This window comes from Eupeodes corollae, chromosome 1 (genome assembly GCF_945859685.1).
Source record: "Eupeodes corollae chromosome 1, idEupCoro1.1, whole genome shotgun sequence".
Classification (NCBI taxonomy): Eukaryota; Metazoa; Arthropoda; class Insecta; order Diptera; family Syrphidae; genus Eupeodes; species Eupeodes corollae.
Window position 1 is genome coordinate 217,268,447 of NC_079147.1, and position 27,187 is coordinate 217,295,633.

Genomic DNA, 27,187 nt, shown 5'->3' on the forward strand with positions numbered 1-27,187 from the left:
GACACTAATGTGATTTCGTTTGATTCCTTTAGCTATGAAAAAGTCAATAAGGTCTGGTATTTTGTTAGTACCGGAAGGCCAGTAAGTTGGCGACCTGGAGGAATAGAATTCGCAATTGTATTTACGGCCTGCTTGGAAAAGTCTTTTGCCTTTTGTTGATATAAGTCTTGAACCCCAATGGGTGTGTTTCGCATTGAAGTGTCCGCCAACAAGAAAGTTATGCCCAAGAAGATTAAAAAGAACTGTATAGTCATCTTCTGTCGGGGAGCGCCTTGGTGGGCAGTATATAGCTGCTATCTTAAACTCTTTCTTTTTCATACCAATACTAATGGTTGTTACTTGCATTCAACTTCATAATGTTTTAAGCTTTCTTTTATAAGAATCGCCGATCCACCTCTTGCCTTGTCAGCTGGATGTGGAGCGTGGTAACATGAATAGTTTTCTATTACATTATCTTGACTTTGCCCATTGGAGAAATGAGTTTCGGACACCAGGCAAATATCGATATGTTCTAGATCTAAAAAGATTTTTAATTCGGATGAATGTTGTATAAGACCGTTTGCATTCCATGTAGCGATTATAAGTGTTCTGTCCATCATTGTTTTTTAAGAGCGACTTTTTCGCTTAGCAGTTTTAAGTTGTAGAATTTCTTTTATGGAAGTCTCTTCATTCTTCCGCACATTTTTAGCAATCTCAGAATAGGCTTTCTTTTCATCACCTTTACTTTGAACAGCCTTTTTAGGCGGTTCCTTCTTAGTATTGTTCTCAGCAGTTAAATTGTTATTTACTGTGTTTCTGGGTTTGTCTCTAGCAGATGTATTTTTGCCTCTGAACTCTTGGAATTTTTTGGCAACTGGGCAGCCTCTATAACTTGCCGGGTGATTACCCTTGCAGTTCACACATTTTGCTTTCTGATCTTTGCTCATAGGACAATTATTAGTTGCATGTTTTCCTTCGCACTTTACTCAAGCAAACTCTCGGTTGCAGTATTTTTTGGTATGACCAAAAGCTTGGCAACGTTTGCACTGCGGAACAACTTTAGATTTTCGGAGTGGTTCAATTTTAACAGCTATGCCCAAGATTGATCTTATTTTATAAATCCCCTCGAGACTTTGTTTGCAGTCAAAAGTAAGCATGAATAAAGGCAGCAACCTCTTACTTGTCATTGATTCTCCAGAGGAGTTTTTAATTGTCTCATTCTTAAAAAGATTGACTGCATCAAGGGCTTGGAAGCCTTTTTGTACAAGATCTTCTACTACTTCCTCGGGAGAGCACGAGGAATGAAGACCTCTGGCTACTACTTTTATTGACCTTGTGAAGTAAAAGTATTTCAAATTCTATGAGTATTTTGTAGTGGCCCCATCAAATTCACTAATTTAGGAAATGTCTCTACGGGTATGGTGTTGGTATCCCTCTCTCTTTCCATTTTTGACCACAACTCGTCTTCCCTTTTGGTTTTACAATCCCAGATCCTTCGCTTTAGGATGCCCCATAAGTGCCCAATTGGGTTTAGGTTCGGGGGATCGAGACGGCCATTCCATAAAATTGAGTTTGCTTTGGTTTAAGTTTTTGTTAGCCAATTTGAAGGGGTGCTCGGGTCTTTATCCTTCAAGAACTCCCATTTGATTCGCACCTCCTCTTTAGTTGATGGAAGCATAACTGAATTTAGATGTGGACATAATCCACATGGCACATCTTATCCTTGATTCAAAATATTGGACCTACACCAAATGCTGAAAAGTACCGATGAACGGTGTAAGTGTGTGTTTGCGATGGAAAGTCTTTTTTGGTTAAAAAATGGCACTTTCGTGGACTTCTACCATGAAGACTAGCTTCTATAAGTTCGTTTCAAATTTTTCTAGCTGTTACTGAACCGTTTAATTCATTTTTGAGTTCTCTCAAAGAAAGAAATGGTTTCTTCTGAAATATTTTTACCAGTAGTTCATGAAAACACGAAGAAGTTTATCTTCATCTTGTTTATCTTGTTTCTTCTTTTGAGCTTGAATGTAGAGTTTCAAATACCTTTTTCTCCTAACAGTTTAGAGTTTTTTTCCAATTTCAAACACCATTTTTCCAGCTTATCACTTCACGTTAAAAGAGAGTATATTTTAATTCACAACACATATTTATTAAAATTATAGATGACTTTCAAAATGTTTGTTTAATATCGAATACATTTAAAACATCAAAAAAAAATCAAATGGGGTGGCGCAACAGTCCGTTGTGAACCAGGGCCTAGTGACTTACAACTCTCAACCATTCCTGTGTGCGAGTACTGTTGTCAGGAATGGAAGGGACCTACAATTTAAGGCCGAATCCGAACGGCTAATTTGAGAAAGCACTTTTTCATGACAAGAATTACTCTTGAAGGATTTGTCAATTCCTCGCAAGAGGCAGTACCCGCGAAAATTATTTTTTTTTTTTAAATTAAGGTGGCACAGGCAGGGATTGAACCCAACTTTTCTTTTCTACTACTTTTTCCATGCGAAATAATCATTGGCCTTAAACTTTTTACCGTTAAGTGAGAACAAAAAGTTGTTTCCACAAAACAATTCTTCCATTTGAGAGCGGTACGGTTAAAATATAGAAAGACTTAAATGCTAAAAAAAGTATTGTGTATTGAAAATGATGAAGACACTTGTTTCTATTATTTGTTCCAACACTGTATATCATATTCAAATAGACCGTTGTGAAAACTATTTTTGAATGACATAAATACAGAGGTAGTTTTGGTTGCTAATGTTTTGGCCAATACTGTATGTGTGTTTTTTTTCATTAAAAAGAATTCTGACTATAGGTTAGACTTATTTCTACCTTAGAATAAAAAAAAAAAACAAGCTTAAAATTAAAAAAAAATCAAAGCATTTATCGCCTGAACATACCCTTTCCTATATAATATGTATATGTAGAACATGAAACCCCTTATATATCTCATGTTTTTGTAAGCTTATTTTCACCTTAAACGCCTCTCACATTCTTTCGGTTCAAGCATCAGCAAACCATCCATCCGACTCGTTTTAACATTGACAAGAGGCTAAATGAGAATATAAGGTGACACATAACATCTCATGCATGCAGATCCTTGGAGCACAAAATTTAACGACACAAAAACATATTCCCACTAAAATAAGGATATCTCCTCTGTTTTTATTTAAGAACCTACATACCTATTCCTATACTATAACAAGAGCACCATAAATGAAGAAAAAAGCAACAAAATAACCCAAAACAGGATTCGGTGGGGCATGCCATCACACAACAAACACATATGTGTTAAATGGGGCGTTTGTCAGGTTTGCCTCTTCTTTTTTTTACCCCTGTTGCTCGTTGACATTTTTGTGTGCCCTGATGCCAACACAGACAAAAGGGGTGATTTTTGTTGGGGGCTGATGGGGCTGTGATCATTTTGCGAAAAACGTTTGCATTTTATTTTCGGGAACTAATTAGGACGTTATTTGTGCTCGCGATATACTCAAACTCATACTAACTTGTATTTGTGTGGGTGTTGATGTTTCACATGTGTGACGACTTGGCGGCAAATTGAGGATGTAAGCATTATTTTGTAGCCTTCTTTCTGCTACCCCTCCGTTTTCTAGCAGTTCTTTTATAAAATTAGGTAATTTGCATGTGGCATCATGCTTATGCTGCTCATTTGCTATTTAAAGTTGTTGATATTTTTGTTTTTTAGATTTTTTGAAACTTTCCTTATGCAAACTCAAAGAATCTCAAATGAAAAGAAAATGTTTTTGCTTGGATTGATGTACTGTAACGAGGAGCAATTAAAAATTGTTGGCCTGGAATGAGGCATGTCTCTTAAAACACTTGTGAGCATATCTAGCACACTTGTTGGGTAAAACAAAAGTATATATGTACATACAATCATGTGTTATCCCTTTTAATTGGTATATTGCATGTAACAGTATACACACTTGGTATTTAGTGTGTAGGTTTATGACAGGGGGTAGCATTTTCGTATTCGAAAACGAAAACAAATCAAAGTTAATTGTGACATTAAGATGAGTTATTTTTAATGGATTTTATTGTGACAGGTGTTTTGAATGGCTGACAAAATATAAATGAACAACATCACAATTAATTCTAAAAGGGTTTTATTTTATTAAGTTTCTATGAGTTTGAATATGTATACTCATGATATAGCCCTAAATTTGTGGCAGGTAGTTTGTTACACATAACATTGTAAGAGGTGTCATAATTTCATTCACAAAATTAAAATCATAATGAATTAAAATAATATTCTCCAACATTTGCCGTTAACACGGAGTTTTAAAAATGAATTCTAATTCTAAGAAATATGTACATAACAACCTTATGAAGTATACAATTAATTTGTCCCGTGAAACTAAAGTCTTGAATTAAATAGAAAACGCCGTTTTTAGTCTTTTGATAGTTATATTTTTATTGACTCGTAAAGTACATAGGATAGGGTTATGTATGGAATAACGCATCGAACAAATATACTTTTAGCTGCCAAATTGCTTTTTTTCAGGGTTGCCAACACTTCACTGCACAAATGGCGGCAAATTCAAATCTTGCGTTAATTTTGGGACACCCTATATTAAAAATAGTTAATTGCATATTCAATCTCTACAGACTTCTTGACATGCATTGTAGAGGAACTTGTTGATCCTAAATGACAAAAAGAATACAGCTGGATTGAATTCATAAGCTGCAAAGAATTTTCTGTCTTCGCTTTCTCATAGAAGATAATGCGTGAACTAACTACATAAAAGAAAAACCAACTTGTCTTAAACACTCTTATTTAAGTGAAAGTAGCTTAAGTTATAATCATGTACATATTATATAATCAGAATTATAAACTTCTCTGCCAAAAAAAGAAAAAAGACTATTCGGAAGCCCAAGCACATCAGCTTGCAAAGTGTAACAAGGTGTCTGAGTTTTGGAACCTGATCCGAAAACTTAATGGAACAAAATTAACTATTAGCCTGGATCTTAATTTAAATAGACTGCAAACATATTTCAAGCAAGTGTTAAGCCCAGATGCACCAAAAAAGTTTCCGAACCAGTATGCCAAACCTGGCTTCAAAAATAACATTTTAGATGCTTCAATTCCAAAGGAAAAAGTGTTTATATCGATAGATGGTATACCTCAGAATTCTACAGATATCGTACAGATACTCTTGTTGTATCTCTAACAGCAATATTCAACTAGATCTTTGAGGAAGGAACCATCCCAAATCAGTTCAGCGATGCCTTGATTTTATGCATACCAGTTAATTCAGGGTCTTCGAAACTTTATGGGAATCAGTTACGTTTAATACAGCGCTAGTTTGGGGAGGTCGGAAATATAAACAAGTGGAAAAACTGCTCAGATTTTACATAAAGCGGTTTTTCCAACTTCCTTCGAGAATGCCAAACTACATGATCATGGTGGAAACGGGTCTATCGCCTTTATTTCTAAAAACACTCAAGCTACAGGTCGATTACATCATCAAAGCTCTGGATATGCCAAATTATTGTCTGGCAATGAAAGTAGTTCTCGAAACAATCCAATACCGAAGTGAATGGTTTAAGGACTGGACTGAACTAGCCAAGCAGGTGGATGTTGACCTAAACTATAGTAACCTTGCCTCTTGGAAGCCAACTTTAAAAACTAAAAACGATCTCCGGGAAGGAAACTACTTCTACGACAAATATACCATTTAACAAATTTCGTGCATGTTCTAGCTAACAGGTTTTATGGAACCTGTGCAACTTGAAGGAGCGCGATGATGTTTTCATTTTGTATGACGATGTATAAGAAGACTATAATAAGAAGACTTATCATAGGCAGCGACTTTATTTCAAATACTGATATCATAAGCCTTTTACAGGAAATGGATGTCACAAAGTTAGTATAGTTGTGTTCATAAAAATAGCAGTAGTCTCCAAATAAAACAAAAAAGCCTTCAATATCAACGTTATAATATATTTCATTAAACTTATAATAAAAAACTAAAATATTTTATTCATAATAATAGAAAATAAGTATTATCACAGTAAAAACCGCTTTTTAAATATATGGCTTTTCATAAAAATAGCAGTGCATGATAAAATACTTGATCTATTACGTAAGAAATAAGAAAAAAAGTAATAAGTTATACGAAAGTATACAAATAATTTTAGCTTACAATTAGTACTTTTTGCATAAGCATTGTTTTTTATGATGCTTCGCATCTACTAGGCATCGAGCCCATTAAAAACCTTACACCTCTCGACTAGTATTGCATTCCACGAATCACGCAATGTTTCCCACAATTCTTTCGAATTGTTGGGTTGTGTTTATGTATGCGTTCTTAACATCCCCCCACAAATTTGAGATGGAGTTAAGGTCGGGGGATTGAGCGGGGGATCGAGCGGGCCACTCCATAACGGATAACTCCTTCTGCGCAAACCATGATTTTGCCTTTTTTGACGTATGCTTTGGGTCATAGTTTTGTTGGTATACCCAAATCAACGGCATTTCCTCTTCAGCATAGGGTAACATAACCTCCTCGAGAAATTTCACATACTCGGTTGCATCCCTTATACCCCCCATGAGATCAATAGGCCCGACCCTGAAATATGAAAAGCAAGTCCATATCATAATTTTTCCTTCGCCATGATTCACTGTTTTTATAGTGTACCGTTGGATCGTATGCTGCATTTTAGGGTCTTCTCACATATTCTCGACGACCCTTGGACCCAATAAGGACGACTTTGCTTTCATCGCTCCACAGAACATTCTTCCATTTCCCTTTTTCCCAGTCTCTATGCGCTTTAACAAACTCCATTGTCTTTGCCACATGCCTTTTCGTCAAGAATGGTACCTTAAATGACGTTTTCGTATTGTGACAGCGCTAACAAACATTTGAAGTCCATTTCTTATTTTCCTAGAGCCTATGAAAGGGTTCTGTTTTGCTAACTGAACAATTTTTCTGTCAGTAATTTCAGTAGTCATCCTTTTTGGGCCTCGCGTTTTCGTTATATTTTGCCATTTTAAGGCGTTACTGACCATTTTTGCTGAGGAGCCTACTATGTCTTGTAGCTTTTTCGCTCCCAACTCATTTTTCGATTTTTTTTCGGTGCAGTGTCTTGACCGTCCCATTGTTTATTTTTGAGCTAATATTTATTAATTTTTTATATGCTAGAATGTTACAAATACTTAAAACTTTGTATAGTAAAATTTTCACTTAACGAAAAATACAAAAAAAATTAATTTTTAACACTTTTTAATTATAAAATCAAAAGCACTGCTATTTTTATGAACACTCTATATCCAGACATATTGAAATAATGGGAAAAGTAGGGTATAACTTCAAGCTGAAAGTCTCTTATATGAAAACGAAAGACCGTTAGATGCATGGTAACATGGTAATTTTTTTGTAGGAATTTCCGTTTTTTAAATAATTGACAATCTAATAAAATTGGTCATATTTTATGAACACAACTGTATGCGCATATTGCAGAACAGCACTTAAATATAGCCATCAAATTTTAAATGAAGCGCTTTCATTTTAAACTGCACTTTCTTTTTTTTTTATTTATATAAAGCTATACTTTTAGTTGTCAATCAGCAGACGGAAATGCCATACATCATATTGATTGTATTGACCATATTATTGTTAAAAATGTATGTTTTATTAAATACAATCAAAATCTAATCTAATCATGTACATACATAAGTATCAAAATTTACCTTTTTGAGTAGCTCGCTATTTTGGTAGTTGCTATTCTTGATGATCTCGTCTGAGAAATTAAAACTACGCCATTACTTAAGTAGAACAATACACTCAGCAACAACGCTCTGAAATTAAAAAAAAATAAAACTTAAAATGGTAACAATTCTTTGAAATTTGTTCTTTAGACATAAGTCCAAAATCTTCGTTTTAAAATAAATGCATTTTATTGCCAGAATAATTGTTCAAATTTTATTTATTTAAAATACAATATTAACAAGAATATAATACAAAAATAATTCTATATTTTAATCCAAATATATTGTTTTGACTAAACGTTTTTCATTCATGAAAAATGTCATTTTAGGTTATGACCTATGTACCAATAATGGAATAAGTCTTGAACTTTTAAATTTTTTTAATTTATAAACAAAATTTAAAAAAAAGTATGAACTTAAAAAAAAAACAATATTATAACTTTTATATTTTTGTTTGAAATTTTTAAAATTAATTTACGTCATCAGTTGATATCCGGATCTACATATGTATATATTATTTTCCCTCTTTTTTGAATTCAAGGTTTTATAGAAACCGTAAAAAATTGTTGGAATGAATTGTTGGATATGATGTAATTGTTTTCCGAAATCTCGATAACGGTGGTGGTATGACGTTTAACAATGAAAAATTTGATTTCTTTAGAACTTGCACATCGAATATCAGTTTCCTTATGTATAGTGTTGTTTTAAAGTAGAATTTTCCGGGATCTGACTTCCATTTCATGCTTTAAAACCAAATATCTTTCTATATCTATCAGGTTGTAAAAATGGATGCCCAGCTTCTAAATCCATACTTCATGTATTTGCAAAAAAGAGGCTGGGATGCGACCCACACTGATAACTTCCCATCCTGTGGGTCGATTTTCGATTATTCTAAATAATTTAAAAATTAATAACAATATTTTGCATATGATGCAATAGTTTAATTTCAAAATTTTATTTTTGTTAACGAGATTTTTTAGTCGTAAAAAAAATTTTTATCAATTTTAATAGCATTTCTTAAAAGTTTTTATTTCTTATATAAAAAAATACAAATTGGATGAATGAAAATAATTTGAAATCAATACCTCCTATTGTTCACATGATATCGAGAACCGAACATAATTTTTACCAAATGTTCGTAGTGTTTTTTGTAGATTTTAATTTTTTATTAAAAAACGGACAATTGAATTCATAGCAAAAGTTTACTGAATGTCGGAAACAATATTTTATGTGAGATAAAATAAGTTTAAAACCAATATTTTTAATTTTTGAAAAGACATTAGAGGCGAAAATCAATTTTTACGAACTTTTAGAAATGCTTCTTTTAGTTTTTTTTTGTTAAAAAACTTTAAATTCGATTTTTCGAACATTTTTTTTTGAATGTTCAAAGCAATATTTCTCATAAGATAAAATTAAACTTTAGCAAAAATCTCAAAGTTTTGAATAGATACTTAAGTCGAAAATCAATTTTTCCTACTTTTATTAATTTTTTTTTAGGTTTTTATTTTTTATAAAAAAAACTGTCAATTCGATTTTTCTCAAAATTTTTCCGAATGTTGAAAACAATATTTCTTATAACATTAAATAATTTTTAAAACATAATCTCAAGTTTTTGAAGAGATATTTAGGTTTTTACTTTTTATAGACAAAAACTGTCAATTCGATTTTTCTCAACATTTTACCAGATGTTAAAAACGTTATTTTTCTTTGCATACAATTGTTTGTAGACGAAACCATTATAAAAAAAAAACATTAATTGGATTTGTTTCCAAAAATATACTTGTTTGGTATCACGTTACAATATATAATATAAAATTTAATTCAAGTCTCTACCGTCATTTTTTCGTGAGATATTTAGGGTTAACCAAAATGTTTACATTTTTTTTAAACTGCTATGGTAAAAAAAAACACCCACTCAATTTTCTTGAGAGCCCTTTGTGCATTATTATCTGTCTAAAAATCTTTTATTTTGACTCTAACGACCTTGAAACGTCGAGAACTGTAAAAATTTACAATTCGACAAATCGGACCCATTACAATGACTTCCTATGTTAAGTTAATAACATTAATAAAAAGTTTAAATAAACTTTGAATTCAAGTTGTCTTTTGTAATATGCAACCGACCGCGATGTGAACAAGCTTGGCGTTGGCAGACATTACTGGAGCATTTAAAGCAAAACAAGACTTGGTTTTTTTTTTATTGTACATATGTATGTCTTGGCGGTTTGCTCATAATGTTTTTTCAAGTATTATTTTAAGTTGTTCCAAATCATCATCAATTTTTTCTTCGGTCGCAATTTTTGCCTTCATCTATAAAGATTCACAGGTGTTTAAGGTATCCTTATTGGGTCTTTGAAATGTCAACTTCATCTTAAAAACTCTCTTTTACAAATTCGATAATTTTGCTGGTACAGTAAGATCGCCGCTTGTCTTTTGTGTATAGTGGTTTTCACAAGAAGAAAAGCTTTGAATATGTTGTTTAATTGGTTCAATCACAACATTGGACTTTTTATTGCCAGAAGTTAAGCCAAGTTGATCTGAAATCAAAACTTCGATCAAGGATGATAATTTCTTGTGCACCGCTGTTCTAATTAACGAATCAGTCTTATTCATAGTCGACTAGGAACATTCTTACAAATTTTGTTCTCGTTTTCCATTTATTTCGAAAACATAGTAACACGACACGTTTCTATTTTAGGGGTTAGATTAACACTTTTGACGCTCATATTTTGGAGCTTCGTGCCATTTAAGCTTACAAAAAAACTTCCTTTTGCATTCCGAGAGCCAAGTGACCAATAAACATCAAAATACAGATATCGACATTAAAATAGAAACACCAAACAGAGTTTTAAAAATTCAATTTTGTTTGGTCTTCATTTTCTTATTTTTTTTCTTTAAACTAAAACTACACATTATTTGTAGTAAAATTATAACATAAAATATTTTAAATTCATTATTGTAAAAAAAGAAGTACATTCGTAGACATTAAAATAGATACAAAGATTTAAATAAAATTAAATGCAAATCTATTCTGGATTTAAAAATTATTTTAATATCTGGTAGCCTGGCCCTTAGCTTTAATTACTGTGTGGCTTCTGTTGGACATTGATTCAAATAATCGGCGGCATCTGTCAATTGAAATGTTTTACAACTTCTGTTGAACCATCCTCCACGGTTCGGTTTAATTTTTTGTTAAATGTTTCGCAACCACGCATTGTAAATCTCCAAAATGTTCTATAAAATATATGTCAGGCAATTGGGATGGCCCCTCCAATACGCTTATTTATTGCTTCTTAAAATACTTTTTAGCAGATTTGGATGTGTGCTAAGGATCGTTGTCCTGCTGTAGAACACATTTAAGAGACAGGGTTTCGTCCCCATAAGGCAGCATCGTTTCCTTCATGATATTCACCTTCCTATTTTGATCCATTTTACCCTTAATCAACCAACGTCATACCAAGAAAATTAATCCCCAAAGTATGAGTCTGCCGCCACCATTTTTGACCGTTTTGTGGATGTAATTGGGATTGAGTTCTTCCAAAGGAAGCCTTCTAACGATTTGTCTGCCATCACTTGGAGAAATTTTTCGTCCATCTTTCACTTTTTGCCTCCTTTTGACCCACACCAATCAAAATGAACGTATATTTTGTTTTCCTTAGAAAGGGCACAATTCTGAGCAAGTTAGCTTCAACAAGTCTTCAACGAACAGTTCTGGAAGTTATTGGAAGCTGTAGTCTGTTTTTTATTTCCATTGAAGACTTGTAGGGATCTTTCTTTGAGGGGCAAATTATCTTTCCCTTTTTTATTGGGGTTGTTTTGCTTGGTTTTGCCCCCTGTCTCTCTCTCAGCGATCAAATTACTTTTGCAATCAACTTGAGAGATCTGCTCACTTCGTAGAACTAAAATGACAGATTCTGCTTACCGTGATCCAGTATTAACATATGAATACAATCGTTGCGACAGCTTTCTAACTGTTTTGATGCTATATATAACCCTTAACTACATTATTGGCCGTTTTTAAGATTTACCTGTATTTGCATTAAGATGTTTTTACCTTTGTCGAAGAATAGAACGCTGAAAGGGTTCGGGCTCAGTACGTTCTGCTGTATTTTGTTCCTCTGGAGGGCCCACCAATCCGTCATTGGCATAGACTCGCATTTCGAAATCTTCTTTTTGATTTTGACTGTTGATAGCTGGGCCCAATTCCGGCAAAAAACTTGGCTGTCATCAGACCAATCTATTAATTCCATTTATTGTGATTCTATGTCTGGCACCGAGGACAAATCTTTTTAATTTTGTTAGAGCTTTTTTTAAGTTAGATTGTTAAAGACATGTCTTTATATTCATATTCTGTTGGATATTTTGTTTTTAATGTTGCCTTCAAAGGGCTATAAATACTCTTATAATGATAAAAAAAAACTTAACAATTAGACACCGATACACATTGCATTTGTTGTTGGCAATCATTTTTTAATAAACAATTAAACGCACATCTTCCAAAAAGCAAACCACTCATAAATATAAACATTACTAACTAGGTACAACATTGAAGACCAAGTATTTACTTTTGAGTAATTTGTACACACAGGGAGCATTATTATTATCTTCTAACAAATACTTATATGTACGTGTATTCTTCTAGGACACCAAAGCCCCAAAGCTATTTAGCGCACAATCTTGAAAAATTAATACTTAATAAAAAGAAACTCAGTCTTAGTCTGTTATTTTCCTTTCCATTTTTGTCTTGATTATTTCTATTTCTCCGACTGTCACGCGAATTAAAATAGAGCAAGATTATAAACCTCTATACATCTTTGCATATGCCCGAAAGAACAACATTTAATCCTCACATAACAATTATAAAAGACAAATGTGTCCAAGGATTATCCAGCCAGTCGCTGTGCCTCCGTCTTTTTCCACTTTTAAACTCTATTTGACATAATTTATTTATTTATATAAATTCTACGAACTGCCAGACGGGAAATAATTATCAAATAGAAGAAAAAAACATTCCAATATCCTTATAGAACTTAATCCTTGAGAATATACACTCTTTCAAGAATCTCAAAATTTATTTCTCAAAACAGAGAGAGATCTTTTCTTCTTAATCTGTCTCGCACGCTGGCAAAAATGATTACGTCTTCTAGTCATTCTCATCTAAACATTTATATAGGCATATACATACATACTATATCTATCTATAGATACTGTTAATATCCTTGTAGAGCATTTCTTTACTTAAAATAAAAAGTGTAAGATACAAATACTTAGATGGAGGGAGAGAAAATCGCATGCCGCATCGTTATCTGCATTTGCATAAAATGATAATTCAGCAACGTTGCCTTAATAATGGCAGCCGCCAACTTCCCGAACTGAAAGGATACGACACACGACGACAAACACTCTGTTAGGTATACACTAACCCAAAAGTCATTTTCACTACTCCTTCAAGGATGTGTGCAATGCAATTGTGATGCTGGGCTTTCTCGTTTTTAAAAGGGTGGCAGCGGAATGCAAAGCGTGGTCTGATGATGGTCGTGGCCATTGCGAAAGCATCGGCTGCACACAAAATGCAAAACTGTTACACATCTACCACCAATTCCAAATATCACAAGGATCTCTCCACCATCAGCAAGTAAGACTATAGCAGAGCTGAGAGCAGCCTTACATTTGGTTTTTTCTATTTCTTACCATCATCAGCAGCTTCCCCCTGAATCCACCAGTCTCATTTTGATAGTCGCGCGATTTTAAATGCTATATGCGCCTAATTTACTGTCTTTAATTAGATCCACTAATTGCCAAGTTGTTTTTTGTAATTGTCTTTTATAATGGCGAATGGCATCGCACATCCTGTATGGCGGCTCCTTTAACTGCTCCAGAAACACCCTCCCAAATCCTATCAAATGGCATTTGTACTAATACGAATAACTGAAACCAGCTCTGGTGGTTGGCGGTGTGAAGGGAGAGGTGGAGAAGCTTATATGGATGTTAGCTAACTGGTAAGAGCGTCAGTTAGAGCATAACTTTCCACAACAGAATGTGCGATATCGGATTGAAATAAAACGGTATGGTGCGATTTCCTCTCTAACATTATTTCGATTTTCTATGCGTTTTTGGCGACTGTAATAATTCTTTAGAAAAACTGGGTAAATGGAAAATAGGCTGAAGGCTACCGATTGCTTTTAGTTTATAAATGAAGGCTAAGAGAAAATATGCTCCAAAAGCCTTTTAGACTTTCAAAACCGAATTATGTTCCCTTATTTTTGTATCTACTCTATACTCCGTCAAACAAATACTTCTTTTTGTATACTATACGAGAAGAGCTATCTACTCACGTTTAGGAGATAGATACAGTTTTAGAACAAATGTCTTGGATTTAAAATAAGGTAAGAAAAAACAACGTTTTCTATGCCATAATTCGAATACAAATTTCTATTGCACTGAATCAGAAAATTCAAAAACAGTGGTGAATTTAAAAAATTATATTTCATTCTAAACCTTAATTACGGGCTTTCCAAAAATGTAATGGATTATTTTTTAGTATCCACCTATACCAATTTAAGAAACAGAAGTAAAATACTTTGTTTGCCCCCAATATCTTATGAACCTCTAATTTTATTGATTTTTTATAAAACAAAATGACCGAATGCAATGATATTCAAATGGTAGACATTTGCATTCAAGAGAACACCAGCGTCCACAGGTTTTTCTCAAAACCAAACTCTGTCTATCAACTCCTACTTTAACCTCCCCGTGTGAAGATCGGGTGCCTAATACCTCAACTGAAGATTAGGTTCCAACCCCAGTGGAAAGTAGTTGTGGGTAGTAAACGTGAGAAGGTGAAAGAGGCTCCTTTCATCCAGACGGCACCGGAAGAATTCCCAAGATGGAATCAACGGTGGCGTCTACAATTCCAGTTATGTTGAACTACTTAGTGAACGCATTTAGGTCTACTACGACATATTCGAAGCCTAGGCCTGTTGGAAGGTACGTAGGTTATGCTGGTTCTCGCCCTTTTGGAAGTAAATCATGCCCATGTTTGAAGGTCGTGCGCCAGGGTGACTTCCTCACCACATACAGAAAACCCAGTTGCGAAGCACCAACAAACAGACGGATTTACTTTTAACAACCCACGCAAACGATTTAATGACAACGAGCTTCGGATATGCACGTTAAATGGTAGACTACGTGCGGCCGAAGAACTTTCAGAGGCCTTAGACTGCTATAAAGCTGACATCACCATCATTCAAGAAATGCGATGGAATGGGCCGGGCAAAAAGGGGATAAAAAACTGCGATACTTAGTATGGTGACTGCTACCGAGAAAATCAACAACACTTATTTAGTTGCGGCTTGGTTATTGGAGCCGGACTAAGGCAACAAGTCTTGCCATGACCATCCGCACCAAGCCTTAATTAGGAAACATTATCCTAACATGCGCACACGCACCCACAGAGGAGAAAAATGGCAACCCCAAAAATATGTTCTTCGAGCTCTTGGGCAAAACATATGAACAGTGTCCTAGAAAGGGAAGACATCATAGGTGGAATAATTGGGAAAAACAACCTGCTCGACTACGCTTTCGACAACCGATTCAAACTCATTGATTTTGCTCCGGGGCAAAGCGAAATGGCAGCCAGTACTAGTTTTCTACACGTCAACATCTACAAAGGAACTTGGAGTTCTTCAGATCAATCTACAGTCAACCAGATTGACCATATTGAGGTCTTTCAGCATCATGAATGTCCGAACTTTCCGAGGAGCTAATATCGACTCGGACCACTACCTCTTTGTAGCCAAGGTAGAACTTAGGCTGTCCAGACCCAGGACAAAACAGGGAGATGCTGCGAGAAAATACAATGTCGAACGGCTACAATCGCAAAAGATCGCCAACCGAGTCACAAGTAACCTCTCTCGAAGTTCTCTGCCGCCAACACAATATATCAAGAACTAGTGGCAACATTGCCAAGATGCAATCAGAAAAGCCGCTCACGAGCTCTATAAGCAGAGGTGGATATAGAAACACCCACATAAGAAGCGTGCGGTCGAAGATGTTGAGATGTTCAAAAGCAGGAATGAATTTCGAAAGTTTTATCAGCAGGTGAAACTAAATTCACAAACCTCGAACCGATGGCTACAAAGACGAAAGTGAAAAAATCACAGTGAAACGACGGTGAATGCTGAGAATATGGGAGGACCACTTCCGAATTCAACTGTCAGGCAGGATGATCCATTCAACATAGACGACGAAAACCAACAATGAAGTCCTTGCGATTTAGACGAGGTAAAGATTGGCATATCTAAGCTGAAGTCTAACAAAACCGATGGAGCAGATCACTTGAATGCCGAGAGGTTGGAAGAAAACATGCCCGATGAATATAGGTTTAGTATTTTCATCGATTTCAAGGCCGAATATGCCACTCTGCAAGGACGAGCTGTATAGAGTGTTGGAATCCCTGCCAAACTTGTCGGTTTGTGCAGGATGACCATGGAGAATTTCGCCATGCTCCATAAAGGTAGGAAACAACTTAACAGAGATTTTCTATGTCAAAAAAGGATTTAGACAAGGAGATGCGACCAAAGTTTCGCTATATAGGAGTGCAGAGTATGGACTATGACAAAAGCGGATGAAAGCACCTTGGGTCGTTTCGAGAGAAAAGTTTTTCGCGTGATCTACGGTCCCGTATGCATAGAAAGGGATAGGAGGAGAAGATGGTAATACGAGCTGTATGGGCTGTACAGTGCCGTAGACTTAGCCAGAAGGGTAAAAGTCCAACGACTAAGATGACTGCGCCACGTAGAAAACCAATTCTACGACCCGGAAAGTCTCCGCGGGTCACTCGGCGCGCACTAGTTGAAAGTGAACTCACCAAACTTGGAGTGCGAAACATGGAGAAGTTTTTTGGTTGAGGTCCTATTCCACACAAGACTGTGGCACCACCTTAAAATTATTTTACGGACAAAAAATGATGCCACGTAAAACTTCAATTGAAAGTTTTTTTTACAAAAACTAAAATTCACATACTTTATATGTATATTGAATTTTATAAAAAAAAATTAACATGATTAGATAAAATTATTAGTTTGTGAATGGCATAAGGATGAAGGTAATTTGAGCTGTTATTGTTTTGGCCAACAATGTACATCATATCATATTATAAATGAAAAATGTAAAAATAATCAATCTGTCAAAGTCGCTGAGTCGCAGTCTTTGTTCAATTTCAAGGCTCAACTTTTTTTCAAATCGATGTTTTAAAAAAATCGATGTATGCGACACATCGAATAAATACGATGTTTTATTAAGTTTGCATTCCTGCACTAAAATATACCACTACTAGCCAACTTAATGTTGTACTTAAAATAAACAAATTTAATGATATTTTATTTTTATTGTGCAAATTATACCAACTAACTTTTAAGACCAAATTTTTCAAGGCAAATCTAATTGCTTTTTGTTTGGTCTATTCATTTGAGTTTCTGCTGGATAGTGTTAAAAGCGCTGTTCCAGTTGTAATCTATTTTACATGATTTTTTAAGTTAAAGTCTTTGTTGCTGTGTCAATTGTATTTCTCCTTTAAAGATTGTGCTTCGCTTTTCAAAAGGCGTCCAATTTACCTTTTTCAAAGTTAACACAAAAATGGATTTATTTAAACAAAATGAATAAATGAATATTATAAGCTCTCCCTTTCATTTTACTTTTTTTCTTATTTTTTGAACAAATTCTTACAAAATATTTTTGTATTTCTGTATTCATTTCAAAAAATTTCCCTTCCAGTCAGACAATCAATGTTCGAGGGAATTTTATTTTACCCCAATTTCTTTGTAACTCTCTTAACACATCCCATTTGTTTTTGTGTCTGGCAACACACTATCTATTATCAAATGTCAACGAAAATGAACTCATTTATCTGTCATGAAAAAATTTACTTCGCTTTTAAAATTATAAGTCTTATAATTTTTCATCTCCTGTCATCGATTGGTTGGTAGGTTATTTTTCTTCCGGCAAATTATATTCAATTAAATATACATAAATATTTCAATTATATTGTTTAACAGAATGTTGGTGCGAAAATGAACATCGACGATATCGTCTACCTAGTGTGCCTGCTGTCTTGCATTGGATTTGGTTATTTTACACGAAGGATTCAAGATGATTCGCAGAGAAAATTACTTGGCACAGCATTTGGAGTGTTGATTGTTGTTATCGTTTCTGGAACTCATGTTCTGCATTGTTTGATATCATTTAGCTTATGTGCCCTAGCTGTCCAGTATGCACACCCAAGGTTTGTTTAACTCTTGGACCATCTTTCTATAACCTCTGCCCTAGATCTATTTCTCTCTTTCGTTGCTATTTGAATTTAAAAATCATATTTTGTTATTTGTTCATAGCAAATGCCACATAATAAGCTTTGCAATTATGTTTGGTTACTTGGTATTCTTCCGAACGACAACGTACTTTGGACTTCCAGCACCTCCTGGTCATACGAATATGATTCAAATGATTTTAACCTTAAAGGTGAATAGAATAGTGTCCATAACAATATTTTCATTTGAATTTATAATCAAATTAATGCTGTTTTTATGTTCGGTATGAAAATGAAGGCAGCTGGAATTGCTTTTGAAAAAACTGCAGCGTATAAAAAAGTCGAACAGAGGAAAGCAGAAGTCGCCGAAAGGAGTCAACCATCGACTAGCGAAAAGAAAGATCTGGGACCTATGGTGGAATTGACCGATTATGATGTGGAAATGCAGAACTTAACCGTGGTTGAGATGTTCCACTATTGCTTTAATTATATTGGAGTTTTAACAGGTGATTTAATATGTTTTGGATTTATTTGCAAGGGACAATTAATTCATCATCTTAGATAAGATTGCCGGTATATTATCAATGTGTCTGAAATAACAGCCACAACAAAAAAAAACGAGGAAACTAGACTATCGCACTGACCTCGAGTGATAATAATTATTAGCAGCGTTTTTGTTTACATTTTGTTATCATTATTTACCACTCAATATTGAGGTTCTTGAATTGTTAGTAGTTATACTAACTTTCTTTGCAGCACCTGCGTAACAATCAATTTTACAATTTGATAAGTAAGTGTTAGGATTATATCCGAATTATATAGATAATGCATATCTGATTCAAAAAAAAATTGAAACATGTTGATGCGAAGAACTTTAATTTCCTTGTATTAGGATGAAACACTGAACTTTTCAATATAAGCCTTGCAATCATCTATGGATATCTACTTGTACTTTAAGTGTCTTTGCAAAGCAATCTCGTTTTTGGGACAACAAGTCAAAACTTACTTATAAGATTTTCTTTGGGTTTTTCAAAGAAGTGAAAAAATCAGAAAGAGTAACTCTTGTAATCTAAAATTTGTTCTTGTTTTAAACCCTTGCATTCATTTATAATTGGTTGCTTCTATTCCTGCCTGGAAAGGCTAAAACTTCAACTTGCAATTAAAGGAACTAGTCATCAAATTTTAACGATATATAAAGTGAAAGGAAGTAAAGCAACAAAATGATTTATAGAATTTAATGTCTTCCAAAATTCTCCTTTTTACTTCACTCTTTTATCGTGTGATTAATATATATTTACGTTAGATTGAAGTGGCTGTCCGGAATGGATAGAGGCGCACTTTGGCCAAAATTTAGCCCCAAGTAATGCCATATGATTCTTCTGAGCTTAATGAAACAAACTCAAAGTTCCGTTTCCGAAACGTAAAAGACTATTATAGTGATGTCAGCGTGTTTGAGGAGGTTTAGCTAGTTATAGAAGAATTCTCCTAGCTAAATTTTACGTTTTTAAGTTAGAGCAGGGCAGGTACAGAGGAGATGAAGTACTGTTTTCTCCTCTTTTTCGTCCATACAGCTTATGCAAAACTCATTTGAGAATAAGCCTAGCCGATTGGCGTGCTTTTTTATTGGACAATGTCTGGTTATGATATGAAGATTCGGTCTTATATGCAATCTGCCTAGATCTAAGTTAGGCCAGATGTCTTTCGTGGCCTTACAGTCGGTGATGTTATTCCACCTGAAGTTTTGTTTTCTATTCATCGTCTTCTTTTAGCAAAAGCATAAATTTAGCGATTGATATGCCAAACGAGGTAGATTGGTTAGTACTGTACTGGTTTTGGTTAGTAAATCTGCTTAACAATTTTCTATAATATCTCTATAGCCCTGCACCCAGCAAAGGTGAATATTAAACGGTTCTGCTATCTCCATGAGAGATGATCGACAGTTATGGACAAGACTTCTTGTATCACCAAAAGTTGTTTGTAGAAAACGCTGTTGCAGTTGTTAAGCCGACATCTTAGTTTTTGATCCATCTGTATAAAATTGGATTTGCAAATCTTCCCAGAATGCCCTATCCTCCCAGAAAGATCTGGAATGTGAATCTAGAAGTGCTTATGGAACTGTAGTTGGGGAACGGTTTAGTCTGTGTGCTTTGGAATTGATTTTAAATAACACAATTTTCTTTGCTGTTATTAGTCCAATGTGATGAAGCTCTGAGGGTAATAGGTGAGCTTCCTATATATCTTCTAGATATATCAGACAAAGTAGAGTGTCATTGATGGGGTGTCGCAGATGGGGGATCCGCTTATACATGCTACAACATACAGTAGAATAGGTCTGATTACCGATGATACCCAATAAGTAATTCAGTTGGCAAGAGCAGCTTTCTTAATGCTTTCTTGTGTGTTACGTTTTAAATTTGTTTTTTTTTTTATGGAATAAGAACCTGATATTTAGTTAAATTCAAAAAAAAGGAATTCCATTTCAAAAGAGGATTAATATATTGGTATGTTATATTTTCTGGAGAAAAGAACAAAACCAGTTTTTTATGGGCTGACACCAAGCTCACTTTACTGCCCATTGTATAAACTAAGGGCGGCCATTAAAAGCATTAAATAACTGCACAAATTTCCTTGAGCAAAAATCAATATAAAAGAACCAATTGTCCAATTGACAACAAAAGTTAACTGTGCAGAACGTAACAACGTCATCCGAATTGGAACGGAGATATATTAAACCCTTAACCCCCAATTCCTGGTTAATCGCCTAAAATTATATCGGCTGTATTGAAAACGCCAAATTGTTCTTGTGACTCAATCCTAAAAGCCTTGAAAATTATAAAATTTATTTTAAATATCTTGGCTTCACTTACAAAAGAAGCTTTTTTTTATCATCCAAATAAATGAAAAGACATACAGACAGGCGAATAGTTATACCACGTTGCGAAAATTCCCATTTATAAACATTCGTTTTCGAAAATATTTGTTTTCGAAACACATTACAGAGTAGGGCCATTGAAAATCAACTACTAAGTTAAGAAAAACTGGTAAGAATATAAAAGCATCTTTCTACCGTGTTATCAGTAGCTATATGAGATATATTGTATCTTATTTCAGCCTCCGTTCGAGGATTAAAAACGTGGGTAAAGAGGATATTTGTACAAGGGTACTCACCATCCCCAAGCAGACGACCATTGAACTACCCATCATCAAATCTTTGTTTAATTCTGCTTTCCCTAAAAATTCGTGATTCATGAGTGCTGCCTTTCCAGGGCCAAACAATGTCATTAATTTTTAGGGATGCGTTGCATACTACTTGGATATTCAGCGAGTAGTAGCCTTTTCTGTTTATTTAGTACTGCTCTGATGAGCCACCTACTTTTGGGATCCTTATGTGGGTACAGTCAATGGCCCCAACTACCTTTGGAAACTCCCGTATTTGACTGAAATTATTCATAGTTCTTAGCTGGTCCGAAAAAGAAGAAAGAAGTTTTTGTTTAATAAACAAAGGTCTTTTGGTAGCTAATGTTCTTGCCACTCACTTAGGTTGGCTGAATCCGTGGATGTCTGCTCCATCCTCTTGAATATATAAACAAATCATAAAAGGTACACATTTCGAATTAGTGTCAACATTTAGTACAAACTTGCCTAGTTCCGTCCCCAATATCTAATTGCAGCCACTACTTGCATATCTATGGGGATGTGGCCTCCTCTACTGTCGCTGCTGAGGTCCGAACAGATAATTCCTATTATTTGTATTTCTCTTTCGAAAATCTATATATTTTTTTAAATTCTTCGTTTCTTAGGCTTATTGGGTTAATCCTTTTTTTTATAAACTTTCCACCTTTTTGGAGTTAGTAAAACGCGATTGAAATTATTGAAATCATTATTAAACGAGCTAAACTGGAAAGGTTTTATTGTTTTCTTTATAATTTCAATAATGGAGAGAAATCAAAATAACATTTACAAAAAGTAATAAAAATAATTTCCTTATGTATTCAACCTCAAAACGCGTTTAGCTTATTAAGGGACTATGCAACCTTGCATAAGTTTTATAAATAGCATTTTTGCACTTAGAGGCATTATAGAGATTACATAACTTTATGCAGGTTATATGCACCGTTTTCAAATAAGACTTATTAAGCTTATTTAAACAAAGTTTCATAAGGCTAGAAGTAATGGCTGAATCACAAACACGCTTCAGCTTCGGCTTTATCTGCGTTACGGTGAGCCTGCTTCGAGGTTGCTTTGAATGACATTTCTATTATTTCATCCCTCCTAAGAGCAAATATTTTGTTTGTTGACATTTTTTTACAGCTGTTGAGCTGTCAGACAAAGCAAATGTTCAGATAATTGGACTAGAGCTTCCGTTTGGAGTCACATTACATTCCTTTCCTTACGATTGTCAAACGAACCGTGAGGTCGAACCTCCATTGTGATAGCATGCATTGAATTCTTATGGCTGAACTCGTAAACGTCAGGTGAAGCCGAAGCGTCTTTGTGATTCAGCCATAATATTTTTGAAAATCGAACTTCGACACTTAACTCCTTCTATCATTTATGAAATTTAGCTCTTCAATCGCTTTAAAAATCAACAACATTTTTTAGCCTTTTTTATTTATATTCTCTGAAACAAAATCGACAAAGATTTATGTTTTTTTGCTATGTGCATTAAACAATTAATTTTTATTTCATTAACATTACAAAAAAATTGTGCTTGTTTAAAGGTCCCTACTACCGTTACCGAACCTACCGCGACTACTTTGATATGCCATTCAAAAACTATGCTGATTGTAATGGTGCCTCATTGGAAAAGCTAAGAAATACAGCAATGTATTGTGTTATTTATTTAATTGCCAACTCAATTTGGCCTCTGGAAGTAAGTTAAAGATAAACAAAGAAACAATTAAAAATTTAACACCTTCAATTTCGTTTGCAGTATTCTCTAACTGATGAATTCGCTCAAGAGCGTAGCTTCCTCTATCGAATCTTTTATGTTTGGCCAAATTTCCTAATTTTCCGCATGAGAATCTACATTGGAATAACTCTTAGTGAATGTGTATGCACGGCAGCCGGATTTGGAGCATATCCAATTGAAGCCGAAGCTATTGAAGGTGAAGGCCCCAAAAAACAATACACCCACCTTAAACGAGATGCAGAAAAGAAAGAATATAGTTTTATCACTATTAAAAATTTACGAGCTTACGAGACTGAGACTTGTTTGACAATAAGGGAAGCAATGAAGAATTGGAATGTGTGTGTTCAGTATTGGTTAGCAGTAAATATCTATAAGCAATTCCCAAGCAAGAAATACAGGTAAGAAAATGATGATAATATTTAAACGAACATTTCCATTGGATGTTCTCGATGATTTCAGGACGGTTGTTACTCTTCTTACTTCATCATTCTGGCATGGATTCATGCCTGGTCATTACTTGTGCATTATGGGAGCTCTATTTTATTGTCCCGTCGAAGATATGTTTACTGCACTCTTCCGCAAAGATGCAACTGGCACCAAACTAAAAATTGTCAATGCTCTATTTTGCATTCATAAATACTATGGCTTGGGCTATCTAGGAACAGCATTCCAACTTTTGACAATACAAAACATCTGGAGATATTATTCGTCAATTTATCACTTTGGTTATGTATATTGGGCAGTTATGATGGTAATTGCAGTTGTATTAACCAAGAAAAAGCGTGCCGACGAGAAGAGAAAGAAAAGAGAATTGGAGAAACGAGGCACTGAAGGTGCTGTTGCAGGCGAATTGAGTAGACTTAAAGAAAAAGCTCAGTAATATTACATTATATGCATTGCATGTATGCAAAATTATATATATACATAAATAGAGCTGCATCACATATTTTTTAAAAGATTTTTGGCAAAAGTTTTTAAATTGAGAAAAAAAAATTATTTAAAAACCTGCCTGTAACAACATAGACTTGTTTTTATTTAAGAAAAAACGTCAATGAACAACTACTACCTGCTCTACATTTATTTACTCTCTATTAATATTGGAGTTAAGCGAAGTGAAACTTCCATTTTAATAACCATAGCCTTAAGGTCTAACATGTATCCAATACTATTTTTGCAAGGAAAAGGTTTATACACGCCTACCTAATTTTATTTGAGTACTAAGAACATTTTCTTTTATTGTTTAATATCGATTTTTATGTTATCAGTTTAACTGTTTCTTTTATTCATTTATGTCTCTCAATGTATAATTGTTCTTTTTTTTTTCTTATAACAAAATAAAATTATTTTTAAAATCAACCATAAGGGGCAATGTTTTTTGGGAAACTTAGTTTGACGTTTTGATTTAAAATTATGTTGAATTTCTTACTCCTACTAAATTCTTTAGTTTTCTGATAGAAATGTACAAAAATAATTTGAATTGTATGTTCACATTGAATGTTCCTATCAGGTGCTAATCATTTTAAGTTTTAAATTCGGCAAAGTAGATTTGGGAGACATTTCGAAAGGAAATACATATTTCAAGTTAAAAAAAAATGAAACAAATCAATATTTTGTAATGCTGACTCAAATAATGCTATTACATTTTTAACATTTTAAGGTATTAGTATTTTGTTAAGAAATGAAAACTAAATTTTTCGAATAAACAATTTTTAAGGGAATTGCTACTTTAACTTTTACTAAATCCATACGATATCTGTACAATTATTCTTATAAGAGCAGTGGAAGGAATGGTCCAGTCAACAAGTGGGAGTTTAAATTAATAGTCCGATTAAACGTATTTGCTTTATTTTTTTTTACGAACTGTCACTTTTTAGACTTTTAATAAAAGATAATTTGCAATTTACTAAAAGAAAAGAGGTAAAATGCTAAAGATTTAGCATATTGCTATATAGAGAAAGGCGGCAAGCTGCAAAAATCCTAAGGGCTTCTGGTGCATCATTGAACGCTGAAAGGACACCGCAACAAACCGCTTGCGTTGAATGAGCAAATAGTGTTCTTTCTGCAACAAGGACTAGTAAAGACTCTACGTCTAAACGTGAAAGGTCTCTTGAAGGGGCCATACCGACACCAAAAAGGTCTCGTGTGCACAACACCAACACTCCCCTCAATCCCATCAGGAAACAAGACAGTTTCAGTGAAGTCACGAAGGGCAAAGTCGTGGTTGCGGTCATTGACAAGAGCGATGATGAAGGCACAATATCGGGTGTTAGTGGGAAGCTGGTCAAGGGTAAACTCTCAAGTGGCTTTTTAAGCATTTTTAGAGAGCTTCCAAGACCACTTCCTTTCAAAAGCGATGGGGGTTGGCTTCAAAGTCAAGTCACACTCATGATTTGTGGCGACCAGAGGTCTTGTGACTTATACAAGCTCGTTGTCAGCCGGTTAGGTGAAGCCGAGGTTGTCGCTAAGGAAGACATTCCTAGCAGACCTAGAGCCCGCATTTGGATTCCAATCGAACCTGCGGTATCGAGGACATTCTCGAGATGATCAAAGTTTGTAATCCATCCCTTCCGACGTATACCTGGAAGATAGCCCAAGCTAGAGTAAGTGAAGGGTCTTTATAGGAAACTTGAAACGTGGATTAAAGGAAACGTAATATCAACATCTGATATCCAAATATTCTCAGATAGTCAGGTCGCTATAAAATCTCTGGACTCTGTCTCTACAAAATCTATAACAGTCCATAACTGTCGATCATCTCTAAAGGAGATGGCACAATAGTTTAATATTCACCATTCCTGGGTGCCGGGCCATAGAGCCATTCCATGTAACTGTAAGGCAGATGAACTCGCCAGGAACGGTACAGTGCAGACCATCCTACCACGTTTGGCTCATACTGAAATACCAATCGCTACTTGTAAACTGTTGCTAATGTAAGACGCTATGAAGAAGACAAACACTAGGTGGCACAACATCACCACGTGTCAGGTCACACAAAACATCTGGCGAACACTAGATTTAAAACGTTCAAGGTGCTTGCTATCTTTAAGCAGATCGCTTATAAGAAAATTGGTGTCATAACCGAACACTGTCTAATAGGAAAGCATGCCACGCGACTGCGTATTCTCAAATGATTTTTTCAGAAGCTGTATGAACGAGGAAGAGGAGGAAACAATTCTTCCTCTTCTCTGTACATGGCCTGCTCTGGCTTAAAAACGCAAGAATTACGTAGGAGAATTATTCTTTAACGATCTAAATCATATCAGCATAACCAGCTTCTCACGTTTCATATGATATAAGGGTCCCAAACTGGTTCCATTGAGCTTAGGAGGAAGCCTCAATATTCATGTGGTATCATAATGGGCCATTAAACTGGCCTAATTATGTTCGTTTCCATCTTGGACAGCCACTTTAATCTAACCTTACTTATCATATTGCCAGATTGTTTAAAATTTGTCATTCAACACAAAGTTTCAAAGGCAAATTTAATGGTTTTTTTCGAACTAGGAAAATCTAACCAAGTGATTAGTTCTTTTGTTTATTATTTTTAAACATGGTTATTTAAAAAAATGTTTTAATTGTTCTTGTTTTGCGTTCAAAAAATGCAGTTGACTGGAAATGAAGTCCTTTATGATGTCTAAATTTGTACATTGTTAAGAGTATATCTCAAGAAAAAGAACGCACCCAAGGTCTAAGTGTCAATTATAATTCAGTTGACGTTCCCCCGTAGCCGCAATGGTTAAGTAAAGGGATGATTTTTTAAAATTTACTTTATTCTAAAGCAAGCTTCTGGCATTATATTTTATTTATGATTTTTGGCTCGTAGGTAGTCTAATCTGGAGGCCAATTTCCGATTAATTTTTCGCAACGATTTTTTCCTCCAAGTGGACAATCAATGAGGGCTTATTGCAGTAGACTAGCGATTTCACATATCTCCAATAACAGAAAACTTTGCGGTTACCAAGCTTCAAATCGAATATAACTTTGTTGAAATCACAGGTCCTGCACATAATAGTTGTTCAATTCATGAACGAAAAAGTCAGTAATTATTACTCTATAGCGGACGTCATTGACTAAAGTTCTAACCGGCATCGTTTCTAATGAAGTAAGGACCAATTATTTTGCCAACCAAAGCACTGTAAATGCAGGAGTTTTTAAACGTTTTCATGCAATCAAGATTGAGTTTCATAAAAATTGATGTAGTGCGCGATACTTATTTTGAACAAAACCATAATTTTCCTCAGGCAAGCTACAACTCCAT

General features: G+C 34.6%; 1 protein-coding gene across 1 annotated transcript; it reads left to right on the top strand.

Annotated features, from left to right (window-relative positions):
* Positions 1–17,563: 17,563 nt before the first annotated feature.
* On the top strand, positions 17,564–24,285 carry LOC129940237 (lysophospholipid acyltransferase 7). Its single transcript, XM_056048501.1, has 7 exons — positions 17,564–17,696; positions 17,770–17,996; positions 18,103–18,229; positions 18,316–18,523; positions 22,739–22,890; positions 22,951–23,327; positions 23,389–24,285. The coding sequence occupies exons 2-7, from the start codon at positions 17,785–17,787 to the stop codon at positions 23,807–23,809; spliced, it is 1,497 nt and encodes a 498-aa protein (XP_055904476.1). The 5' UTR covers positions 17,564–17,696; positions 17,770–17,784; the 3' UTR covers positions 23,810–24,285.
* Positions 24,286–27,187: the final 2,902 nt, after the last annotated feature.

Bases quoted from the DNA above. Each gene is read 5' to 3' on its own strand.
- LOC129940237 (XM_056048501.1), top strand. From the start codon at position 17,785: ATGAACATCGACGATATCGTCTACCTAGTGTGCCTGCTGTCTTGCATT. The intron at 17,997-18,102 runs GTTTGTTTAACT...ATTTGTTCATAG, and splicing joins GTCCAGTATGCACACCCAAG to CAAATGCCACATAATAAGCT. The intron at 18,230-18,315 runs GTGAATAGAATA...ATGAAAATGAAG, and splicing joins AAATGATTTTAACCTTAAAG to GCAGCTGGAATTGCTTTTGA.